At 42.0% G+C, this 22139-nt stretch overlaps 1 protein-coding gene across 1 annotated transcript in view; it reads right to left on the reverse strand.

Annotated features, from left to right (window-relative positions):
* The window catches only part of LOC125237325 (collagen alpha-1(I) chain-like), a 53410-nt gene that overhangs the window by 12550 nt on the left and 18721 nt on the right, over positions 1-22139 (reverse strand). The window contains exons 9-19 of the mRNA XM_048144316.1: positions 21658-21784; positions 20320-20861; positions 19452-19563; positions 18221-18324; positions 17682-17838; positions 10467-10565; positions 9692-9820; positions 8065-8220; positions 6177-6291; positions 4207-4337; positions 896-1099 (exon numbers count right to left, since the gene is read on the reverse strand). Coding sequence (XP_048000273.1) covers positions 896-1099; positions 4207-4337; positions 6177-6291; positions 8065-8220; positions 9692-9820; positions 10467-10565; positions 17682-17838; positions 18221-18324; positions 19452-19563; positions 20320-20861; positions 21658-21784 — 1876 coding nt within the window. The remainder of the gene's footprint in view (positions 1-895; positions 1100-4206; positions 4338-6176; positions 6292-8064; positions 8221-9691; positions 9821-10466; positions 10566-17681; positions 17839-18220; positions 18325-19451; positions 19564-20319; positions 20862-21657; positions 21785-22139) is intronic.

A 22139-nucleotide genomic window follows, 5' to 3' on the forward strand; every position in this document is an offset into this window, starting at 1 on the left:
AGTGGAGGCTCGACACATTCCACCTGCATGGCGTTCTTTGCAGTTGACTTCATAGCACCAAGTATGATTCTTAGGCATTTAGCCTGTATGAGGTCTAACTTTTCCAGGGGTTTCTTGTTACATGGTTCTAGAATGAATGAGCCGTAGTCCATGTGGCTGCGTATTATTGCATTGTAGAGCAGTTTTTGACAATAAGGATGAGAACCCCACCAAACTCCTGATAGTGCTCGCAAAACGTTCACCCCTTTCTCACATTTGTCTCTTATATGTTTAAGGTGTGGTTCTCCTGACATTTTGCGGTCCAAGATGATGCCTAGGAATTTGGTTGACTCATAGTTGGGAATGACTTCATCACCATAACGGACATCCACAATGGGCATTGCCCTTCTGCGACTGAAGGTCACTACACAGCTCTTAGAAGGTGACAGAGACAGGCCATGCTCTTCCAGCCAATCTTTTAAGTAGCTAAGGCCCGTATTCAGTCTTGAAGAAGCTGTATCTTCAGATTTTGCCGACGCATAAAGTACAAGGTCATCTGCATATTGAAGAATTTCACAGAAGGGCAACACAGACTGCTCCAAATCGTATGTGTAAATGCTGTAGAGCAAAGGGCTGAGAACTGATCCCTGAGGGAGGCCCTGCCACAGTGTACGTGGAGGGAGATAAGAGTTGCCACTACGTATCTTGATGGACCTTCCCATGAATAAGTTGGAGACAAATTGTACCACCTTCACGGGAATGCTCAGGTGTAGCATCTTTGCTCTGAGCACCGGAAGATGGACATTGTCATAAGCAGCCGAGATGTCAAGAAAACATCCTACTAGTAGATCATTGTTGGAAAGTGCTAGTCTGATGTCTGTAGTAAGAATATTCAAGCTGTCCATGGTGCTCTTACCCTTACGGAATCCAAATTGGGTGTTAGCCAGCAGTCCTCTGCTCTCAACATACCATTCTAGCCTATTTTTAACCAGATGCTCAAGAATCTTGCCCATAGTTGCAGAGAGTGCAATCGGTCGGTACGAGCTGGCATCTTCTGGGTTTTTAGCAGGTTTCAATAACGGGATGATAATTTGGGTCTTCCAATCTTCCGGGATCTCACCTGTATCAAACACCTGATTCAAAATACCCAAAAAGTATTCCAGTGATTGTGAGCTTAATTTTGTCAAAAAGCTGTATGGGATACCATCTTCACCTGGCGAGGTGTTGCGCAGTCCTTCCAAAGCCAACTTGAGCTCAGCATACGAAAATGGTTCATCAAGACTACTTGTCGAAGGGGGAATCGGAGGAATAAAAATACACGACAATTCTGGAACAGTTGACGGAGCCAGTCTGTCAGCAAAGTCTGGTAGCCACAATGAGCTGTCAGCCGAGGATACAGCATCTGGTCTAAAGGATCCTCTGAACCGCTTTATACTTCTCCAAAGCAGGGATGGAGGAGTTCTAGGGGACAAACTCTCACAGAATCCCTTCCATCCCCTTTTCTTTGTTTTAGATAAGAGGCGTTTGGTGCGTGATGATATTTTTTTAAAAGTGATGAAATCCATGATGTCACCAGATGTATTAAACCTCCGCTCCGCGTCATCTCGTTCCTTTACCGCTTTCGTACAGTCAGCATTCCACCATGGTGGAGAAGGGATTTTATCCCTTCTGGGTTTCTTCTGAGGGATATACATGTCCGCTGCTTCCAAAAGTAAGTTTTTGAATTTTGCATATTTTTCTGAAATGATATTCAAATTTGAGTATTCTTTAATCCTTTCTTCGACAAATAGAGAAAATTTCGGCCAGTCCGCTGACTGTAACTTATATTTCAGAAGCGGTTCAGGGGCCGGAGATGGGAGCACAGATGAAGGCTTAGAAATAATAATGGGGAAGTGATCGCTGCCAAAGGACTGACGAAGTACAGTCCAAGATAGTAACGACGCCAAATTAGGAGAGCAGGCGGTCAAGTCCGGGACGGATTGTGGATTTTGTCCTGGATATACTCGATGAGTGGGAGAGCCGTCATTTATCACGCAAACGTTGAGGTCATCAAAAACCTCCAACAGAGATAACGAAAACCTGTCCGAATGGTACGATCCCCAAGAAACATTGTGCGAGTTAAAATCACCTAAAATTATATGAGGAGGCGGGATAGAGGATAGTATAGAAGACAGTTCCGGGATAAGATCGAGGTCTGGATGAGGTATATAGATAGAGACGAAACTAATGCCCATGACCTTAGCGGCAACGACATTAATTCCATCCCCATGGGGTGGAAGAGGAATTTGACAGAAGGGGTAACATTGCTTAATAATCAACGCACACCCAGCGCGCCCGTCATTACGGTCCTCCCGAAGACATGAGAACCCCGGTACCCTAAAAAGAGCCCCAGGACGTAACCATGTCTCCGAGATGGCCGCAACGGACACCGCTTGGTCATTGATCATCTGAGTAAGTTCAGGTTTCTTTGGGATTATACTCCGACTATTCCATTGTAAAAAATTGACCTGGTGACCTATTGTGAAAGGTGAGTCGCTCTGCAAGTGTGACCATTAAAGGCGCAACGTCGTTCGGTAGTATGTCGCTCCATTTCGCGATGATGTTTGTAAGGAGCTTCAAGCACAGCTCCATTAGGTCCTCCTGAGGGGTGACTCTATTGTAAGCACCATTCAGGGCCTGGCCATTGGGGAGCTGTGGTGGGGGAGTTCGGACAATATTATTGTGAGCCTCTCTGTCATAACCCGGGGAAAGAGAGACCCTCGGCCGGGGTGCCCGATATACTGTCTTGCGATAAGAAGTTGTAGACGGAGGTGACGGCATAAATACATTAGGATGGCAGGGTGACTCAGACGACCTAGAGGGGTCTGGAACCTGTTCGAACATGACTCTTGCCACGTCTGAGTATGGCCGACGAACTGCTGAGAACTGAGTGGCTGCCTCTGCATAAGAAATATTCTGTTCGGACATAGCAAGTTTGATAGCTTTCTGCCGACCAAATTCGTTGCATGTTTTATCTGTAGCATAATGTCTGCCCGAACAAAATAGACATCTCACATGTTCCGGAGCAATGTTACATCCATCACCAGGGTGCTTTTGTGAACACTTGTAACACCTAGCATCAGACCGGCACTGTGCTTGGATGTGACCAAACCTGAGGCACTTCCTACATTGGATGATTGGCAGCTGATACACTTCCACAACTAATGAGGTGTAATATGCGAAGATCTTAGACGGCAAGCTTTGTCCCTCAAAAGTCATGACTACCGATTGGGTTGGCACCCAGGATGGGGAGCCATCATCTTTTAACACCTTCCGTTGAAGCCGACGAGCTTTAAGGATTTTCCCTTTACCTTCTCTGATGGTTGTCCCGTTGACCAATTCCTCCATGGACCAATCTGAAGGAACTCCTCGTACCACTCCCATTCGAGATACATGATATGAAGGGATATCAGCGGTAAACTTATTTTTACTTAGAAGCGGGTGTTTCAGGAAGTTATTTGCATCTGCCGCTGTGGAGAAAGTGACTGCTACTCTGTTGCGACCTACTGATTTAATGCCACCGTCCCTTTGGATGTTATTAACATTTGCCTGAGTTAGTAAGAGGCCTACATTTATGGGTTTTAGAGTGGCACTGGAAGCAGGGGCGTCCTCCCTAGAAACATGCACAATGAACGGCCCATCATCGTCGGCACCATACTCTCGTGATTTGCTGTCTAGACTGGGGTGTTTGTATAAATGTGGGTTGGATTCAGTTACGGAACTATTGTTTATTTCAGTTGACTCTATTTGATTGTTCGCGTTTGACTCTACCACATTACTATTACCGGACTCCTCAACTGTAATACTTGTATTAGCCACCTGTTTTTCGGGCTCTGCCGGACCAATTACTATTTTTTTGGGGGAAGGCTCCAGCTTGGTTGGTGATAAATCAAAGTTACGCTTGCGTGTGGCAGTGTCCCAGCTCATATCATTACCACCACCCTCGTCTGGAGGCTTCTCCTTCTCGTTTCCGTCCATCTATACTAACCTATGGCTTTATTATATTAATAAACCACCACCTGATTAGTAAATAGGGAAAGTTGTTTAATTTACGGGAATATAACCTAAAAACGAACCACTCCTCGCGCTTCTCCTGTCAAAAGTCCCATAAATGTTTTATCAATTCTTAATGCTTATTTAACTTATTTCAAATATTTTTTTCAGCTTTTATGACAGTAAACACATTACCTTGTCCACATTTGTTCCCTTGTGACGTCGGCGTCTGAGGGTTGTTGAACCCTGGACTCTGTTCTAAGGAAAACCTTCCCGCCCGCTGTTCTGATAGCGACGAGTGAGGTTCTGGTGTGCCGGGCATCATCCTAAATAAAATTATAACATTAGAACAAAACGCATTAAAAACGTCTAAGGGGGCTCTTAAATCAACAAAGAGGATGCTCCATATAAACTTCCATCCCCCATTTTAGGGAAGTGGGGAGTTAGAAAGAGACAAAGAGTGAAAGACGGACAAGCAAACAGACACACACATATTCCCATTTATAATATTAGTATGGATTCCTGTCAAAGTAAAATGTGTAGTCACAGTGCCATAGACTGCCATTTCTCGACTCAGACTTAAAACTTTTGAACCTCAGTTTTGACAATTGGGCCCATATTCTAACTTGATATGACTTGAAATCGACGCAGTTGCATACATAAGAGACATCAGAGTATCACCAGTGGTAACGCTGAAAGCGAACGCAGCCAGCGCGCGCGGAGGATGGACAATAGACTCCTTTCCTCCTAGTCAAATCAGCATCTTTTTAAGAACTGTCAAAACGATTTTGAACGACTTGCTAATATGAAATTAGTATGAAATCGAATTGAGTGACGTCACGGTCAACTGATTTACTTTATATATTTCTATCTGATTTATCACTATCACTACATAGTATAAAACAAAGTCACTTTTTTTGTCCCTATGTCCCTATGTCCCTTTGTATGCTTAAATCTTTGAAACTACGCAACGGATTTTGATGCGGTTTTTTTTAATAGATAGAGTGATTCAAGAGGAAGGTTTATATGTATAATAACATCCATAAAATAGTGGAAAAGTACTGTTATTTTTGAGGTTTCTAATGTGATGTCGTAAATAATTACATGCGGGTAGATTATATTTATTTGTCTACCCCGAACATTTATATAAATTAATATCGGGTAGTTTTGTGTTGTTTACATCTCCGGTGACATTTTGCTGGGACGTCAGTCTTCCGCGACCACGGCCAGTGCAACCTGGCCGAAACGTTGGGAAAAAAGGTAAAAATAATGTTAATTAATCGCTTTCGACCTGTATGTGACTTTAAATATGTGTACAAAGCGCGAGAACTTAGTGTTATCTTGATAAGGGATAGGGATAGCGATAGGGATAGCGATAGCCATAGCGTTAGCGATAGCGATAGGGATTAGGGATAGAGATAGGGATACGGATACGGATAATATGGGTATCGTTAGAGGGATACGGATAATCGGTCGGCGGTCTCTTACAATCAAAGTGCTCTAAGACGATCGTTGTTTGCTTGCTTGAAGATTACGTTTGCGATAAGTATAAGCAAAATGTAAAAAAATTATAAGGGATAATAGAAAAAAGTACTTTTTACCCACCGATCATATAGTGTCGAAATACGGGCTATGTGGGATGTTTATAAAGGTTTCCCCAGCGTATATAGAATTACCTACGCTGTGGTCGATGTGTAATATTTCTACAATCATTGCAAGCAAAAGTATTATGTGCAATCGAAATAATCGCAGATAAATATACCAGAGAAACCTAAGGATCCAAATGAAAATCTTAATGAATACTTTTATTACGCGGGCGAAGCCGCGGGTAAAAGCTAGTAAAATATAAATTGGAGTTAAAATAACTTCTGTGCCTGTTCTTCTTATAATAATCTGATGCTTTATTTCGTGCATGATATAAAATATTTTATTTTAAGTACAGTCTAGTTGCCTATTGGACAGGACGGTAGATCGCGTGCTGTCTACACAATTATCCACCCGCCTTTTTCAGTTTTCCGTGATCATGATGCATGCAACTGCGTCGAAATATCGGGAGCTCGGTAAAAATCAAAACGATAATAACGGTCTATATCCCAGTCAATATAAGTCTAATGAAAATAAACGTGAATCATTCAAAACTCTTATACATGTCTTTGATGACTTACCCAGCGGGTGATTTCTGATTAGAACTAGACTGCGGCGTTTGCCCACCGCTATTCGAAGGCGGCCCGTTGTCTTTCAATGACGTGTTGGGCTGTTTCTGTATCGTTAATTCTTGGCCTGTAAATATAAAAAAAATATAACACTATATCTATGCAAACAACGGACACAGTCCCAAGATAACTCTGCACGCCATTTGTATTGAACCAAAGTGTCAAAGATTTCCATGAAAATTGTTTTCCAAATAGATTTTTTACAAGGCTGAGAATATATTTAAAAGTGGAAATATTTAGAATCACATCAGGCTGAATTGACAAGCCCTGGTGTCCTAGCATTAAGAGCGTGTGACTTTTAATACGGAGGTCGTGGGTACCAATGAGTTTTTCGGAACTTATATGCGAAAAGTCATTTGATATTCGCCAGTCGCGTTTTTTGAAGGAAAATATCGCAAGGAAACCGGACTAATCCCAATAAGGCCTAGTTATTCTGGTTGGAAGGTCAGATGGCAGTCGCTTCTAGTGTCCACGTCAAATCGACACATACCGCAAGAGCCTAAGTTCTAAAAGGCTACTACATTTCGGTGAAAGGCATGAAGAATTTGATAAATCCGTCGTAAAGCCGGAACTAAACTGAACCACAAGACTGATATGTTCTCAATTGAAATTTCAAGTCCCTCATGCCATCCACCAATTGTTCCACTTATAAATCTATTTTAATCATAAAAAGGAATAAAAACCTTTAAAATGACACTCCCTCACTTAGCTCAACACAAATCGCTGCACAGTTACCTTAGACGGACATAAACAGGTTGATAGACGAATTAGCCATAGAGTAATGAAAGTAACACATGTTAGCACATTTTCACCAACCACCACCAACCATATGAAAACAAGGTGATTTTAACGAAACAACACAAAACACAGAAAACGACTTAAGTTTTGGCTATAAATTGATGTGTAAGCCAATTTATAGCGTTAGAAGGAAGAAAACATTTAAAGCGAAACAGAAATGAGAAGCCGCTATCAGAAATAATGAAATTTTGAAAAAGGTCTTATTTACAACTATTCTAATTTGTATGCGTTTTAAAATATAGCGTAATAGCATTGCAAATTTATTCTGAATGCTGATTTATTTTATACTACATTCAGTATAAGTAGTATTTCAGATTTTCAACTAAAATGTACCAAATTGTCGGATTTAAATAAGGTTAAAAATAACTTTATACATCTAACAATATGTATTCTGTTGGTTGAGAATGCACTTATATTTTGTATTTTAACTGTAAGTTATATAAGTAAATCTCAGAATATCTGCAACATTCAAGAGTAATACGGTCGGGTTCAAAAATATTTGCTATTTTTTCACCTTAACGCGAAGAAATGTACACATTGTACACATATTCATAAACTCGATTGTAATCTCTTTCTCAGAAATACCCGGGTCCACACAGAGCGTGGCACGTCGCGAGGCAATGTTGCTCACGCGGCGAACGGCCAATGTGGACATGCCCGAGCCGAGGCAGGTTACTTGGCCTTGAAAAATCCACGCACTGCCTCGGCCGAGAAACGTCTACATAACACGTTTGCCGCGCGAGGAAATGAGGAGGCGCACTGACGTTTTATCCCGCCAGGCGGCGCCTGTGCAAGTGTCTAGGCATGTCACTGTCATTCATATGTGAGCGAGAGAAAAAACATATCTTCTTCTCGCTCTCACGTATGAAATTCTTTATCTGTGACTAATAAGGTGGCGCCATCTGTCATAACGAGTGTGCCTCCTCATTGCTTCGCGACGTGACTCGCTGTGTGGACCCGTCTAAGACACAAGCCCGATTTTTGAAATCTTTAATTTGTATTTTTGTGATTATTTCTGTGAGCGGCAAAGCTAAAACGTTACCTTCAAACTGGTTGAGATACGATATTTGCTGCGGCGAAGGCACGGGCATCAAGCTCGGCTCCTTGTGTCCGCCCGCGGCTTGATTCTTCTGCTGCTGCGCCGCGAGGCACTGCAGTGTTCGCACAAACACGCCATCGTCCAACTTCTCTAGTATTTCTTTTCACACACGGATTTCAAGCGTCAAGCGTTTTGCGGGGGAGGGGGGGAAACAAAAAAATACGCATTACAACTACGGAAAATCAAACGTGGTTGGGAAAATGTCTAAAGCATGCTCTACTTCTATGGCTTGTAACATGCGTCTGCTAGACTTACCTATAGTATAGCAGCGTAAAAAAGATAATTAAATTAATGTCAAATGTATAAAAGGGAAATACAGATTTCTTAAATTGACGCTTAATTTAAATGACCTACAATTATTAAAAAATAACAGACACTGCGTATCGATGGTCGTAATAGTAGTACAAGGAGTTGGTCATACATTGTATTTCCAGGTGAATAATTATTAAAAACAAAATACGGAACTATTGTGTATTTAATGGAAGTAGTCTGTTATCTTACTTGTATTATTTAGTTCACGTTGAGCGTGTAGGAAAAGACAATATTGAAATAGAGTTACCAAAAATATGCCTCTATAATCCACATTGCTTTTCACACTTTCACGCCACTCCAAAGATATTACAATCTCTCAGGCTTTATTCTACGTCCGCACTGGCAAGCGGCGCTTCATCTAGCGAGTAGCTTAGTAAGACAAACCTCCATGAATGATCGCGATCGGCCGCATTACGTCGGTTCTTTGTGGTGCGAAGCAGTTTCGGAGAAAACAATGGATGATATTAAGGGTAGGTAAAGTTTTTGAAGACCCCAATTGCAGCCGTGGCGCCTATGCGACCCACCTTCAGTGCGGCCACATCGTATCCTAGCAAGTAGCCAGACTGCCAGCCACTAGGTCCTAGGCTCCAAGCGAACCGATTGCCAGTGAGGACGAAGCCTTATGGCCGCTGTACTCATGTGGCCAACGGTTCGAGCAACCCTTGGTGGAACCCCTTGGCCAAGCGTGTAGAGGGCTACTTGGCCATGTCGGCAGTTGGCGCTAGCGCTGGCCGGCCAACCGACTGGTGTCGGTTTTTTGTCCACATATCAAAGGATCTTGGCGCCAATGGCCAACTGCGTTCACACGTTGGCGCCTCATTCAGTTTGTCGTCAGCCGTCAGAGAGGACAGTAGTGAAAGATTTACGAAAATAATAAGATTATCTATACCAATAATAGTGTTGATTTTAGGAAATACAATTGCAAATGTTAAATGTATTGGCTAAAAAAGATAAATGTGCTTATTAGAATATAAAAAACAAAAATATTTCAGATAATTTAATTCTATCACGAGGTTATTATATATTAATTAAATTTTGCTGACAACGCGAATGACCTAGAATTATCTAGCCTTTTCCATTCTACGTCCATCTTTTATGAAGGGTCAATGCCAAGTGATCGGTTCACCAATGTGTAAACAGCGACTGTTATCTTGGCCGAGGGGTTCCACCAAGGGTTAGTGGAACCGTTGGCCACATGTGTACAGCGGCCATTAGAGTTACATGTAGAGAGTGCGGGCGGGTAACCGGGGTAACTAACCTGGCGCGTCCTGCTTGGGGCCGGGCTTGTGCGCGGGGCTGTTGAGGCCGGAGCCGGCGCGCGACGCCTCCGCCGACATCGGCATCTGCACGCCGCCGCCGCCGCCACCGTGCCCGGGGGACTGCGTGGCTGGGGAAATAACATTTACAATCACATGTTTGTTGACCTCTACTAGGCCTTGGCCGACAATTACATGTGATCTGAGATATTTTAGACTGGTTTTAGTGTCACGCGGACCGACCGTGAAGAGTGACCCGCGCCGGACTCATATGTATTACGCTCAGGGAGCTTTTAAGAGCAAAGTAGACGGGTCCGCACGGCCGACAACATCAACTTCACACAAATTGATCGCGTGGATCTCTCCGCGTGGTCGGTCCGCATGACGCTAAAACCAGTCTTACCCTACTGGCTATGGCTATTAATATTTCCACCTTTCATAGCTTCGCAAATGGATAGAAATTTAAAAAATGTAACATCGTAGTGACGTCCTGTTTTCTCACTCATATTGATTTGAAAGCGTTTGTCTACTTTTTTTACCAGACTGTAATTAGTTATATACGCCTCTTTCAGCTGGAGTAGTTAGTTATGTCCAACTGTCTTTCTCGAAAATAAGTAGTACTTAAAAATTATTCTTTGATGAACTGCGAAAGCGACAAAAAATCGCTAATAGTCACCAATTTTAGTTATCCCACCTATTAAAGCAGCTATAGCCTTGATACAATCTGGTACAAGTTACTCCAGGTTTAATTATTGAAAATGTAAATTACAATGTTACCTATAGGCACTGAGGCGGACCGGTGGAGGGGAGAGGCGCCGTAGGGCGGCGGCGGCAGGCAGCCGCCTCGTTCCGAACACGGCGACTTCACTTGCGTGCCTGCAACATCACACATAGTACATCAATAAACTGTATTCATCATCATCATCATCTCGCTAGGCCTTTGTCCCATTTACTTGGGGTCGGCCTTCCCCGTCTTTTTCTTCCATTCTGCACGATTGAGTGCAAGATCGGCGTCTATATTGTGGTCTTTCAGGTCTCGTTGAACCGTCGTCAGTGGGATCAATAAACTGTATTATGAAGAAAAATTACTAGTGGAGTAAAAGTAAGGTACCCTGGACATAATTCAATAACTCGTCCTTTTTGATATTTTATTGGGTATTATTATTAAGCATCAAATAGTAATTATGTACATAGATAAAAAAAAAGACGATCGTATTCATATCTTATAAAAATCATGAGATAAAGTACATTATCCCACTTTTCGCTAACAGCAAAATAGTTAACCGAAAACTTTGTTAGATTAACTTTGTGGTGCACTCAGATGCGATCAGTTATTAGCGATATTACACAGAAAATAAATCTGATTGTGTACTTTTTTTTACCGTTTTCATTTAATGTGAATATCTAGGTAGGTAAAAATGGTGACCATGATATATATATCAATTTGCATTGTATTAAGTATATATAGACATTTAACACCGATCTTAAACATATATTTTTAACGCTTAAATAAACATGAATTTCTCAGTAGGTATAAATTGTAACTGAGATTTTTTTGCTTAAGACCAGGTTTTTGTGTACTATAATCATGATTTTATCAAAATTAATACTGTGAAGGTCGCGCTTAAGAAACTGTAAATGTCAGTAATTTAAAAGGGTGCAAAGTTGTCGTAGAGCGGCTGTCGCGGGGCGGGGGGAGCGCGCGGGGCGCGGGCCTGGGAGAGATATCGAGTAACATACATACAAAAAAAACCGGCCAAGAGCGTGTCGGTCCACGCTCAGTGTAGGGTTCCGTAGTTTTCCGTATTTTTCTCAAAACAATTTTCCTAGAAAGTCTTTATAAAGTTCTACTTTTTTGATCTTTTTTCATATTTTTTTAAACATAAGGTTCAAAATATAGAGGGGGGGGGGGGGGGGACGCACTTTTTTCCTTTAGGAGCGATTATTTCCGAAAATATTAATATGATCAAAAACCGGCCAAGAGCGTGTCGGGCCACGCTCAGTGTAGGGTTCCGTAGTTTTCAGTATTTTTCTCAAAAACTACTGAACCTATCAAGTTCAAAACAATTTTCCTAGAAAGTCTTTATAAAGTTCTACTTTTGTGATTTTTTTCATATTTTTTAAACATATGGTTCAAAAGTTAGAGGGGGGGGGGACGCACTTTTTTTTTCTTTAGGAGCGATTATTTCCGAAAATATTAATATTATCAAAAAACGATCTTAGTAAACCCTTATTCATTTTTAAATACCTATCCAACAATATATCACATGTTGGGGTTAGAATGAAAAAAAATATCAGCCCCCACTTTACATGTAGGGGGGGTACCCTAATAAAACATTTTTTTCCATTTTTTATTTTTGCACTTTGTTGGCGTGATTGATATACATATTGGTACCAAATTTCAGCTTTCTAGTGCTAACGGTTGCTGAGATTATCCGCGGACGGACGGACGGACGGACGGACGGACGGACAGACAGACATGGCGAAACTATAAGGGTTCCTAGTTGACTACGGAACCCTAAAAACGATCTTAGTAAAAGTAAACCCTTACTCATTTTTAAATACCTATCCAACAATATATCATACGTTGGGGTTGGAATGAAAAAAAAAAATCAGCCCCCACTTTACATGTAGGGGGGGTACCCTAATAAAACATTTTTTTCCATTTTTTATTTTTGCACTTTGTTGGCGTGATTGATACATTGGTACCAAATTTCAGCTTTCTAGTGCTTAGGCCGTTTTCACATTATCCGATCCGATATCGGGTGTCGGACCGACATCCTACAACCGATAAACGCTTCCGATAGTGTCGGATGTCGGTCCGATAAAACGCATTGTTCCAAATCAATGAAGTATGATTTTGTATCAAAAAATATTCTTAAAATGTTTTATATTTAATAATTATAAGCACTATATTTCAAATATTTTATTGTAAAATTAAAATAACGAGCATAAAAATACTCAAGTGTGTGCAGGTAAAATAAATAATTTTACATTTAACTATATCTACTAAAACATGAAAAAATTAGTATCCGCAATTCGGACCGATGAATTACAATCTTTTTTTTTTCAACAGAAATTCATCATTAACAGCTGTTTAGTAGACGCCATTTTTGTCACGCACACTACTACAAACGTATACCTACATTATATACGCATACATACAAATATTATCGGCCGACAGCTGGCGGGGGGTCCGGCATGCCAAAAATGTCGGAAGCGTCCTGCCGATATCGGCAGTTCGATGGTGCCTCGGACAAAAACTGTTGTAAGTAGGAAAGTGCCATCTGCATTAAATCCGCAATTTTTGCGTTTTATATCGTTTTTTAGTAATAATGATCTATCAAATACATAAATAAAAACCTGGAAGCGCATAAATCTTACATTTTACATCCTTCCTACATCCGATATCGGATCGGATAATGTGAAAACGGCCTTACGGTTACTGAGATTATCCGCGGACGGACGGACAGACAGACAGACAGGGGGAAACTATAAGGATTCCTAGTTGACTACGGAACCCTAAAAAACATTCAGTCGAATTGAGAACCTCCTACTTTTTTTGAAGTCGGTTAAAAAAACAACCTTTATTGCCGGCCGGCAAACGGCTAACCGATTGAAACAGAAACATAAATGAAAAGAGAGGGCGAACGGCGACACCTGCGTGTCGGCGATTTCAAAGGTAAGCGCACGTGCACCCGATCTCGCTACCTACGCCCAGGTGCGGGCGCGGCTTTCGACCTTCGCGCCGTGCAATAGAATTTAATGTCGGCTGCTCGTGTGCGGTCTGTTTGTTTTATAGAGTGGCGGCATTTTCAACATCAAAGGGTGAGCCTATTTTGTGCAAAATTCTGTTATATCAATAACTTCTCACGTCACTAGATTATCGACTTTGAATGTCGAGTATATTTATAGTATCATCACTTTATTTCAGTGTACGAATTTCGTATGTGTTAAAAATCATTGTTCTAGCTTCATAAACCAGGGAGGAAATAATGGAGAGCGTTTATATGTGTTGTTTTGCCTTATTTCAATATCATCACATATTTTTGTTGCTGATAAAATAATACATCCTATATATCAAGGCCTTGTAGCTCGGCGAAAGAATCGTGATCGCGGAGTGCGCCGGCACTGATTATAATTATTTTGTCCAGTTATTATAATAACCTATACAAAAAGTACCGATAGAATAGGTATTCTAATCTATATCTGCATAGAACTATTTAAAACAAACCACAAAAGTTCATAGTTGATCGTTATTGGTACAGTCAGCAACTCAGCTGTGAATACAGATAAAGTGCCAAATATATGTATACACACACCTTAATGTACCAAGTACCAACACTTGTACAGGAAATAAAATACTCTATACATATTTTTGGCACTTTGTCTTGCCAGCTGTGTTGTTGACTGTACACGATCTAAAAAGGAGCCGAACGGTTATTATAATTACGCGGTGACTTGCGTAGTCGGCGGCCGCGCGATACATAGTGCTGTCTCTGTTCAGGCCCCGTAGCCGAATGCCATTTCTCCGACGCGAAACGAAAACGAAACGCAGTCTGGCTCTGTCGCGCCAATACGCAAGAGCGATAGAGATAGATATCTACTAGCGTTTCGTTTCGTGAGCGTTTGTGCCATTCGGCTACGCACCCTGTTCTCACTACCACGAATTTGAAGAACAATATTGCTGTCTCTCTCAATCTTTAGGCGTCATTCATATATTACGTCATACTAAATGTGACAATCCATGTTAAAGGATTAAAAAAGCGTGACATTGGGGGGTCCAAATAGTAGTCCATAAACCACGTCTTTGACCAACGTGAGTGATATCTCTGTCACTCTTTACGTCTTTACTAACAGAAATTTAAATAACAATAGTGCTATCTCTGTCACTCTTTACTAACAGAAATTTAAATAACAAAAATGCTATCTCTGTCACTCTTTACTACCAGGAACTTAAATTATTATAGTGCTATCTCTATTCTCTGTCACTCTTTACTATCAGGAACTTAAATTGTTATAGTGCTATCTCTGTCACTCTTTACTACCAGGACCTTAAATTATTATAGTGCTATCTCTGTCACTCTTTACTGTGTGCGGGAAGTGCACATACCACGAGTTTGACTAACATGAGTGCCATCTCTATCACTCTTTACTACCAGGAACTTTAATTATGATAGTGCTATCTCTGTCACTCTTTACTACCAGGAACATAAATTTTATTATTACAGTGCTATCTCTGTCACTCTTTACTACCAGGAACTTAAATGATTATAGTGCTATCTCTGTCACTCTTTACTTCTAGGAACTTAAATATTTTTTTCGGTTTCGGTTTTGGTCTTGGTTTCGGTGTCGGTTTTGGTGTAGGTTTCGGTGTCGGTTTCGGTTTCGATTTCGGTTTTCGTTTCCATTCCCGTTTCGGTTTCCGTTTTCGTTTTCAGTTTTGTTTTTGTTTAAACTAACAGAACTAAAACTAAAACCAAAACCAAACCAGAAACGGGAAACCGAACACGGGAAACCGGATATCGGATACCGTATATCGGATACTGGTTACCGGTTACTGTCTACCGTTTACCGGATACCGGTTACCGGATACCGGTTAACGGTCATTGGTTACTGGTTACCGGTTACCGGTCACCGAATACCGGAGACCTGTCACCGGTTACCGGTTACCGGATACCGGTTACCGGATACCGGATACCGGTTACCGGATACAGGATACCGGATACCGGTTACCGGTTACCGGTTACCGGGTACCAGATACCAGAAACCAGGTTTTGATTTCTGGTTTCTCATGTTACAACGTGTATAGATTAGTCGATACCAAGTCGGACACTTCCGATTAGGCGATTTCGGCTCGCATTGTTACGCAGCATTCGAGTGTTGAGTTTCTCACACATGAGGCCCCCTAATAAAATTTGTACCACTCATATTATTGATTTGACTCTCGCAACACAAACACCTCATGCCCACACAAATACACACAAAATAAAATCATTCACAAACTTCAAATCATTCAAAAACTCAACAGTCACATGCGCTCCTCGCGGTCCTCGAGAGTCGACACTTCAAAATGAAGCGACATCGCATCGGCTCATCTTCCACAAATCCGAAAAGATCCACCGATAAATTTGTACCGGAAAGACCTCACCGCGACAATGTCACATTACCCAAATTACTTCAAAAATCCTCTGAAAGTGAAACAGTTCATTAGGTTTACCGTAAGAGTGAGTGAGACAGACATGCACTGTGCTTCAAATTTGCCTCGCCAAAATACGTTACACACGACTCGAAAGAATACAGTCTTAAGCGCCGCAAGCTTTCATACATATTACGTTGTTGTGATCCAAGCATCTCGTCAAGCTCGATAGGTGCTATTATTGAGCTAACGACTTGACCAGTTTAACGTGACCTATCGGACTAATTGATTTGTATGACTTTTGTCACTTGTAATAAGGGAGCTCTCTTATACTGGACGGTGAAATATTTGTTATCGAAGCGTTTTGAAAACGCGGCGCCCTTGATATCGCCGAGCGAAACACGTGTTGACGACTCGCCGCCCGTTCCCGCTACTACTATACTAGCTATACCTACTCTGTGCACGACCTTATTCTGCAGGTAATAACGTTCATATTAAAGCGCAAGTAAGAAAAATATCAATTAAGTAATGAATCTTACATATTTGTTGTTTAATTGATTTCGTATAGTACTAAGAATATATTAACGGCAAAATTTACCATCTTTCAATTTAGTTAGGTATTTTTCCTTTCCTAAAATTATCAATATTTAAGATTTTGAACAAGCGCCAAAAGTATTGGTATAAGTTTTAATAATTTATCAACACACGTAATATTATATTCATAATAAATTGCAGGATTACGGTTAACAATATTTTCTAGTGAAATACGCCTGAAAATGTGTAACTTACTAAACCTTCTTTATAAATGATAGTTCTAGGTCAAGCTATTTTTCCTGGTCTATACATCGGGTATAATAGGCGAGAGGAAGTAATATGTCATCTTCGCAAAAACGTTGAATAGTTGAAGGAGACAATTCAATAAGACAGTGTCCTGACTTCGTTCGTATTCTGATGCGGTATGGAATGTTATTATCTATCGCTCCTGGAAGTCCTGGACAGCCCCCTAATCGAAGCGTTCTGCTTTACATTCACCATACACTAAAATCAAGAGTCGTAGGAAAATCCGCTATTAACATAACTATTTTCACACTTTTTTGGTTCACTGAGGTTTCTTCCAGACGTGACTAGTAAATAATGGTCTGCAGGGCTTGATCTCCTAAATCCCAGACTCATTTTGCAGTGTTGAATTACTTTCTATGAACCTAATGTAGTATAGTATTCAAATTTCTTTTCTTTTCATAGGAACTCCGGACTTACAGGTTAAAGCTCAAATTAGGTAGGGAATAAAGTGAAGTTGTTAAAAACCAAGTCCATGAAAATCTTTAACCAATGCATATTTAAGTCAGTGTCCATAGATTTGAGGTTGTCTTCGAATCGTTATTTCTTCTACGTATGTATTATTTTTAACCCCCGACGCAAAAACGACGGGGTGTTATAAGTTTGACGTATTTGTCTGTCTCTGAGTGTGTCTGTCTGTGGCATCGTAGCTCCCGAACGGATGAACTGATTTAGATTTAGTTTTTTTTTTGTTTGAAAGCTGAGTTAGTCGGGAGTGTTCTTACGGCTCAGCCAGGACATCGGTCTAAGCGCGACAGCGGTGAGCGGCGGCCATACATTGGAGCGAGACACCGCGATGGGACTTTTCATTCGCACGTATGGCTCCCGCTCGCCGTTAGCCATGTTTCATGAAAATCGGTCTACTATGTCGCGCTCGGGGTTTTTTCAAAATTTTAATTTGTTGTTAGGTTAGTTAATGTATGTAGTGAGCGAGAAGTGAGACTGCCGTGCTCGTAATCCCTGTCAAAAAATGTCCGAAATATTTGCATCCGTTGGTGATACTCAACGGTACTCACTTAAGTCGGTGTCCATGGATTTGGGGTCGTCGAAGAACTGATGGTGTATCTTCTGCCAGTCGATGTCGCCGGTGGTGGCGGGGCTCTTGGGGCTGCGCAGCCCGGCCTTGTGCAGCCCGCCGGGGCCGCCGGGCCCGCCGGGGTCGCCTGGACCCATCTGAAAAATATTAAAATTATGAGGAAATCATAGGATGGAAAAGTCCAATTGGGTGCGACTACGAGGGAAGCGAGGAGGAAGGTGTATCGTTAATGTAGGAAAGCGGCGGCGACTTTTCCCCTCGTTTCTTGACTTACAAAGAGAAATAGATAGTTAAATATAACATTAATGCCTTACGAATGCATTCTACTAGCTTACCGTTGAAAAGTGTTCTTTTAGTTAATGTTCTTAAATTTTCTACAGGTGCTATCTATGCAGTTTAGAAAATATACGAATTGTTTTAGTTTACACATGCGACGAAATTGAGTGATGCAGTAATATTTAGTGAACCCGAAAGATGATCACTGATTACTTAATTAGAACACGTTATTAGTAAACTCACGTTTCTCCTGCCGTATTCGTCACACTGTGGTCCGTTTGGCATCCCGTGGTGTTCAGGGCCGCAGTCCCCGTGTCCCATCATCATACCGTCCATCATTATACCACCTGGAATCATAAATATCATTAGAAAAGTCTGAAATAATTCAACAGGACAAAAGGAAAACATCTTTCTAGACATTAGTCTACTCGTCTGATTTTATTAGTAGATTCCTTATTGGTGCCAAACTGAGGGTAGGGCATAGCGAATGACATTCCGTTTTGTGTGGTAGGGCACAGCACAGCGGATATTATCTCGCTCGAATCTAGAGTAGAGCCCAACTGGGGTAGTACCTCCGCCTTACAGAAGACCGCAGCCAAATAGCACTAGACCCTACTCATGGTGTTGTGTTCCTGCCGGTGAGTAAGGCTGCCCTCAACGAGGGTGCGGTGTGCTGATGACGGGAGGACTTACGGAACTGACTTATTCCGTCTATTGTCCTTTGAGTCGTCGGCAACCCGAACCCTCCTTGGAAATTGTGCACTTGGAAATTGTATTTAACACAGCAAAAGGGAATGTACAAGTTTCAGTCATGTGACACTCCTTGAATTGCAGGCGTCCATAGGTTACGGTGACCGCTTTCCATCAGGCGGGCCGTATGATTGTTTGCCACCGACGTCGTATTAAAAAAAACTGACCTCATCGCGTCGACTTACATACTATTCTATAGCGAGTACAAGTTGCACGGAATAGTAAGGTACTTAAGACTAATAGTAACCGGCTCCGAAAGATAATAAAAATTTGGACAGAGCATTGGGGTCGTTGGTGTTGGAGGCCAAAATTCACTTCGAGTCGCTTCGCCGGAGCAGAAAGTAAGTACCTACGGCACTGGTCCCACCGCAAGCTAGTAAGCTATGAGCTATCGGCTATAAAAACGAACAAAAGATAAGCACTCCCGTGCAAATAAAAGAGACACGGCGATATTGATAGCTCACCGCTGGGCGAGTAACTATAAACATCGCCGTGTCTCTTTTATTTGCACGGGAGTGGGACCAGTGCCTACTACTAGAATGTAGCATCTGCTAAAATGTAGTACTGATGTAGTGCGAACAGATTTGTCGGAAACGTACGAACGTGTCATGTTATTTCAGTCAGTCTCAGTACAAGATGTACTGACATTGACTGAACTAGCATGACAAATACGACGCTTCCGGAAAAAAAAAATTTTCGCATTATATCTACATGAAATGCTTACCGTTCATAGCGTTTATGTTAGGTCCCGGCATCATTCTGGGCCCCATGCCGTGTGGTCCGCCCATCATGCACGGCTTGGGACCGCCCATTCCACCCATGGGATTAGGCATCCGCTGCAAACAAGAGACGAATATCTTTATATGTAGAAAATATAACCCTATAGAATAAAGAGGGTTGTTAATCCTTTGGCATAAGTGGGCAAAATATATCCTGCGAAAGGATTTTATCGGCCCTCTCTCGCCTCCTGTAGTAAAAATGAATTGTTGGTGTAAATCTGGCCCGCTTGTAAAATCCCTTCAAATCATGGCCAAAGCATGAAAAAAGTTTGCACATCATTGGTGTAAGCGATAGGCGAATTGTTTAAAGGGTTTGATTGGTTCTTTAACTTTCCCTAAATATGTCATATACTCGTACTTGGCAATTTAAATAAATGCTGCCTTCAGTCTACTTTAATGGTGGTAGACTTTTTTGTTTCAGTAGTTGGCCTACTCTCAATAAGCTATTACTTGATAATAACGATACGAGATAAAAATATTGAAATAATTATTCTATAATAGCTGTCCTTGACGGTTATATCGTCATGGTCTAGTTAAGCAGAAAAATGCGTTTATCCGCAACATTTTTGTTGTTCATAAATGTGAATGTACACCTTATTTTAAATTAAAGCATGATATGGCAATGGAATATGGAAGCTATGTTTAGAAGTTATATTCTTTTGTCGGTAATATAATAATCTATTCGCATAAGTAGTCGAAAGCCTCATGGATCACATCACTAAATAGTCCACATATTTTATCGTCTATCGAAACAAATTTGGATCACACATAAAAGATCATTGTCGATATATTAGAAACAAATTGTCTACTTACCCCCATAGGTCCGCCGCACCCTCTGCCCATATGCATATCAGTGCACATGCCACCCTTCATATCCGGGCCTCCGCAGGGACCCCTAATCCCCTTCATCCCACACATCGGGCCCATCGGCCCATTGGGCCCCATTCCCGGCATCATAGGCCCATTAGGTCCCATCATACCGTTCGGCCCCATATTGCCATGCGACATCATGCCAGGACCCATGCCCATCATAGGTCCGTTCGGGCCCATGTTAGGCCCCATTGGGCCCATGCCCATAGGGCCAGACATAGTGCAGGAAGGGCCGGAGTTGGACATGTTAGACATGGTGGACATGGGCCCGGAGCCCATGGGTCCGTTAGGCCCCATGGACATGGGCGGGAAGGGCATGTTGGTGGAGTTGGGCGGGTTGTCGGACGCGGGTTGTGCGGGGTCCGGGGGCTGGTTGGGCCCGGACTCGGGGAAGAGGATCTGGTGCATCTTGCGGATGGTGGCGAGCTGCTCCTCGCGGTGCGCGCGCTGCTGCGGTGTTAGGTTCTCGTCTGGAATTTTAACACCTGTAATAGACAGATAATATTGTAGATTTTGCGTGATGCTCGTACAGTCGAGCTCATAAATGTGTACATTTTTTCACGTTATTGCATAGAGTTCAGGTGAAGAAATGTACACATATTTATGAACTCGACTGTACATGATTTGATAAATTTAGTCTGTGTTCTTATTGTTTGTCATAATAGCAATTACTTTTAATACAGCTATGAAAATCACAAATCACTACTACGATTTCAATGCGAACATCGTGGCCGTACAGATTACATATTTGACAAAATTTGAAAAACTGGTTGTGACTAAAATGTCTTTCGTAGTTCCTTGCGTAACATCTCTCTGAATCAGTAGTTGTCGAAGGCGGACCAGCCGGTTAAGAGTACGCGCCGGTTCCTTTTGACACATAGTTTGATACTTTCACCATGAACCTGGTTGGCTAAAAGCTTTGCCAGATCTGGCAGGGTCAGCCTGCGAGGAATAGGTTATCCATAGATCCGTTTGACTTAGCCTGCCTGGCTGAAGGCTTAGTCTGATCTATCAGATATACATATTAGACAGTTACGTACCTTTAGGGCCAGCCTGGCAGAAGCCCTGTGAGGAGGGGACTATCGGCTGGCTCGAAGGTGGGTCCCCGGTTCCGAGAACGCGCCGGGTCCGTTTGACATGCAGTTCGACATTAGGGAGGGGACCTCCCTGACCTGGGTCTGACCTGGCTGAAGGAACACACAGCTCTGTCACACATATTAGTCAGTCTGACCTGGCTGAAGGAACACACAGCTTTGTCCGACATATTAGACAGTAACGTACCTTTAGGGCCAGCCTGGCAGTCGGCCTGAGAGGAGGGGGTATCGCTCTGGCTCGAGGGAGGGTCCGCCGGTTCCGAGCACGCGCCGGGTCCGTTTGACATGCCGTTCGACATTACGGAGGGGTTTTTCTGAAACGACAAACATGATTAGTAATAGTGAGTGTCAAAAAATCTAAACGAAATAGAAATTGTTTTTTTTTTTTATAAACTGGCCAGTGATTGACCTTAGTCGCACCTGATGGAAAGTGACGACAAGGTCGAGGTTGTAGCTCACTGGTTCAGTAATAGCCTATTCACTCTTCACTTGAATACACCCAGATTGTTTATTGTCTGTGTGCTTACGAATAAACCATTATTCTATTCTAAATCTCAACAAACCAGGTATCCTATCACTTTACATCTTTCTGTTGATAATCAAAGAGAGATCTGTAACTGTATCTTTCTTCTAAATGAGTATTGAAAATTTAAGTTTGTTTTTGTAACA

This window comes from Leguminivora glycinivorella, chromosome 21 (assembly GCF_023078275.1).
Source record: "Leguminivora glycinivorella isolate SPB_JAAS2020 chromosome 21, LegGlyc_1.1, whole genome shotgun sequence".
NCBI classification, from domain to species: Eukaryota; Metazoa; Arthropoda; class Insecta; order Lepidoptera; family Tortricidae; genus Leguminivora; species Leguminivora glycinivorella.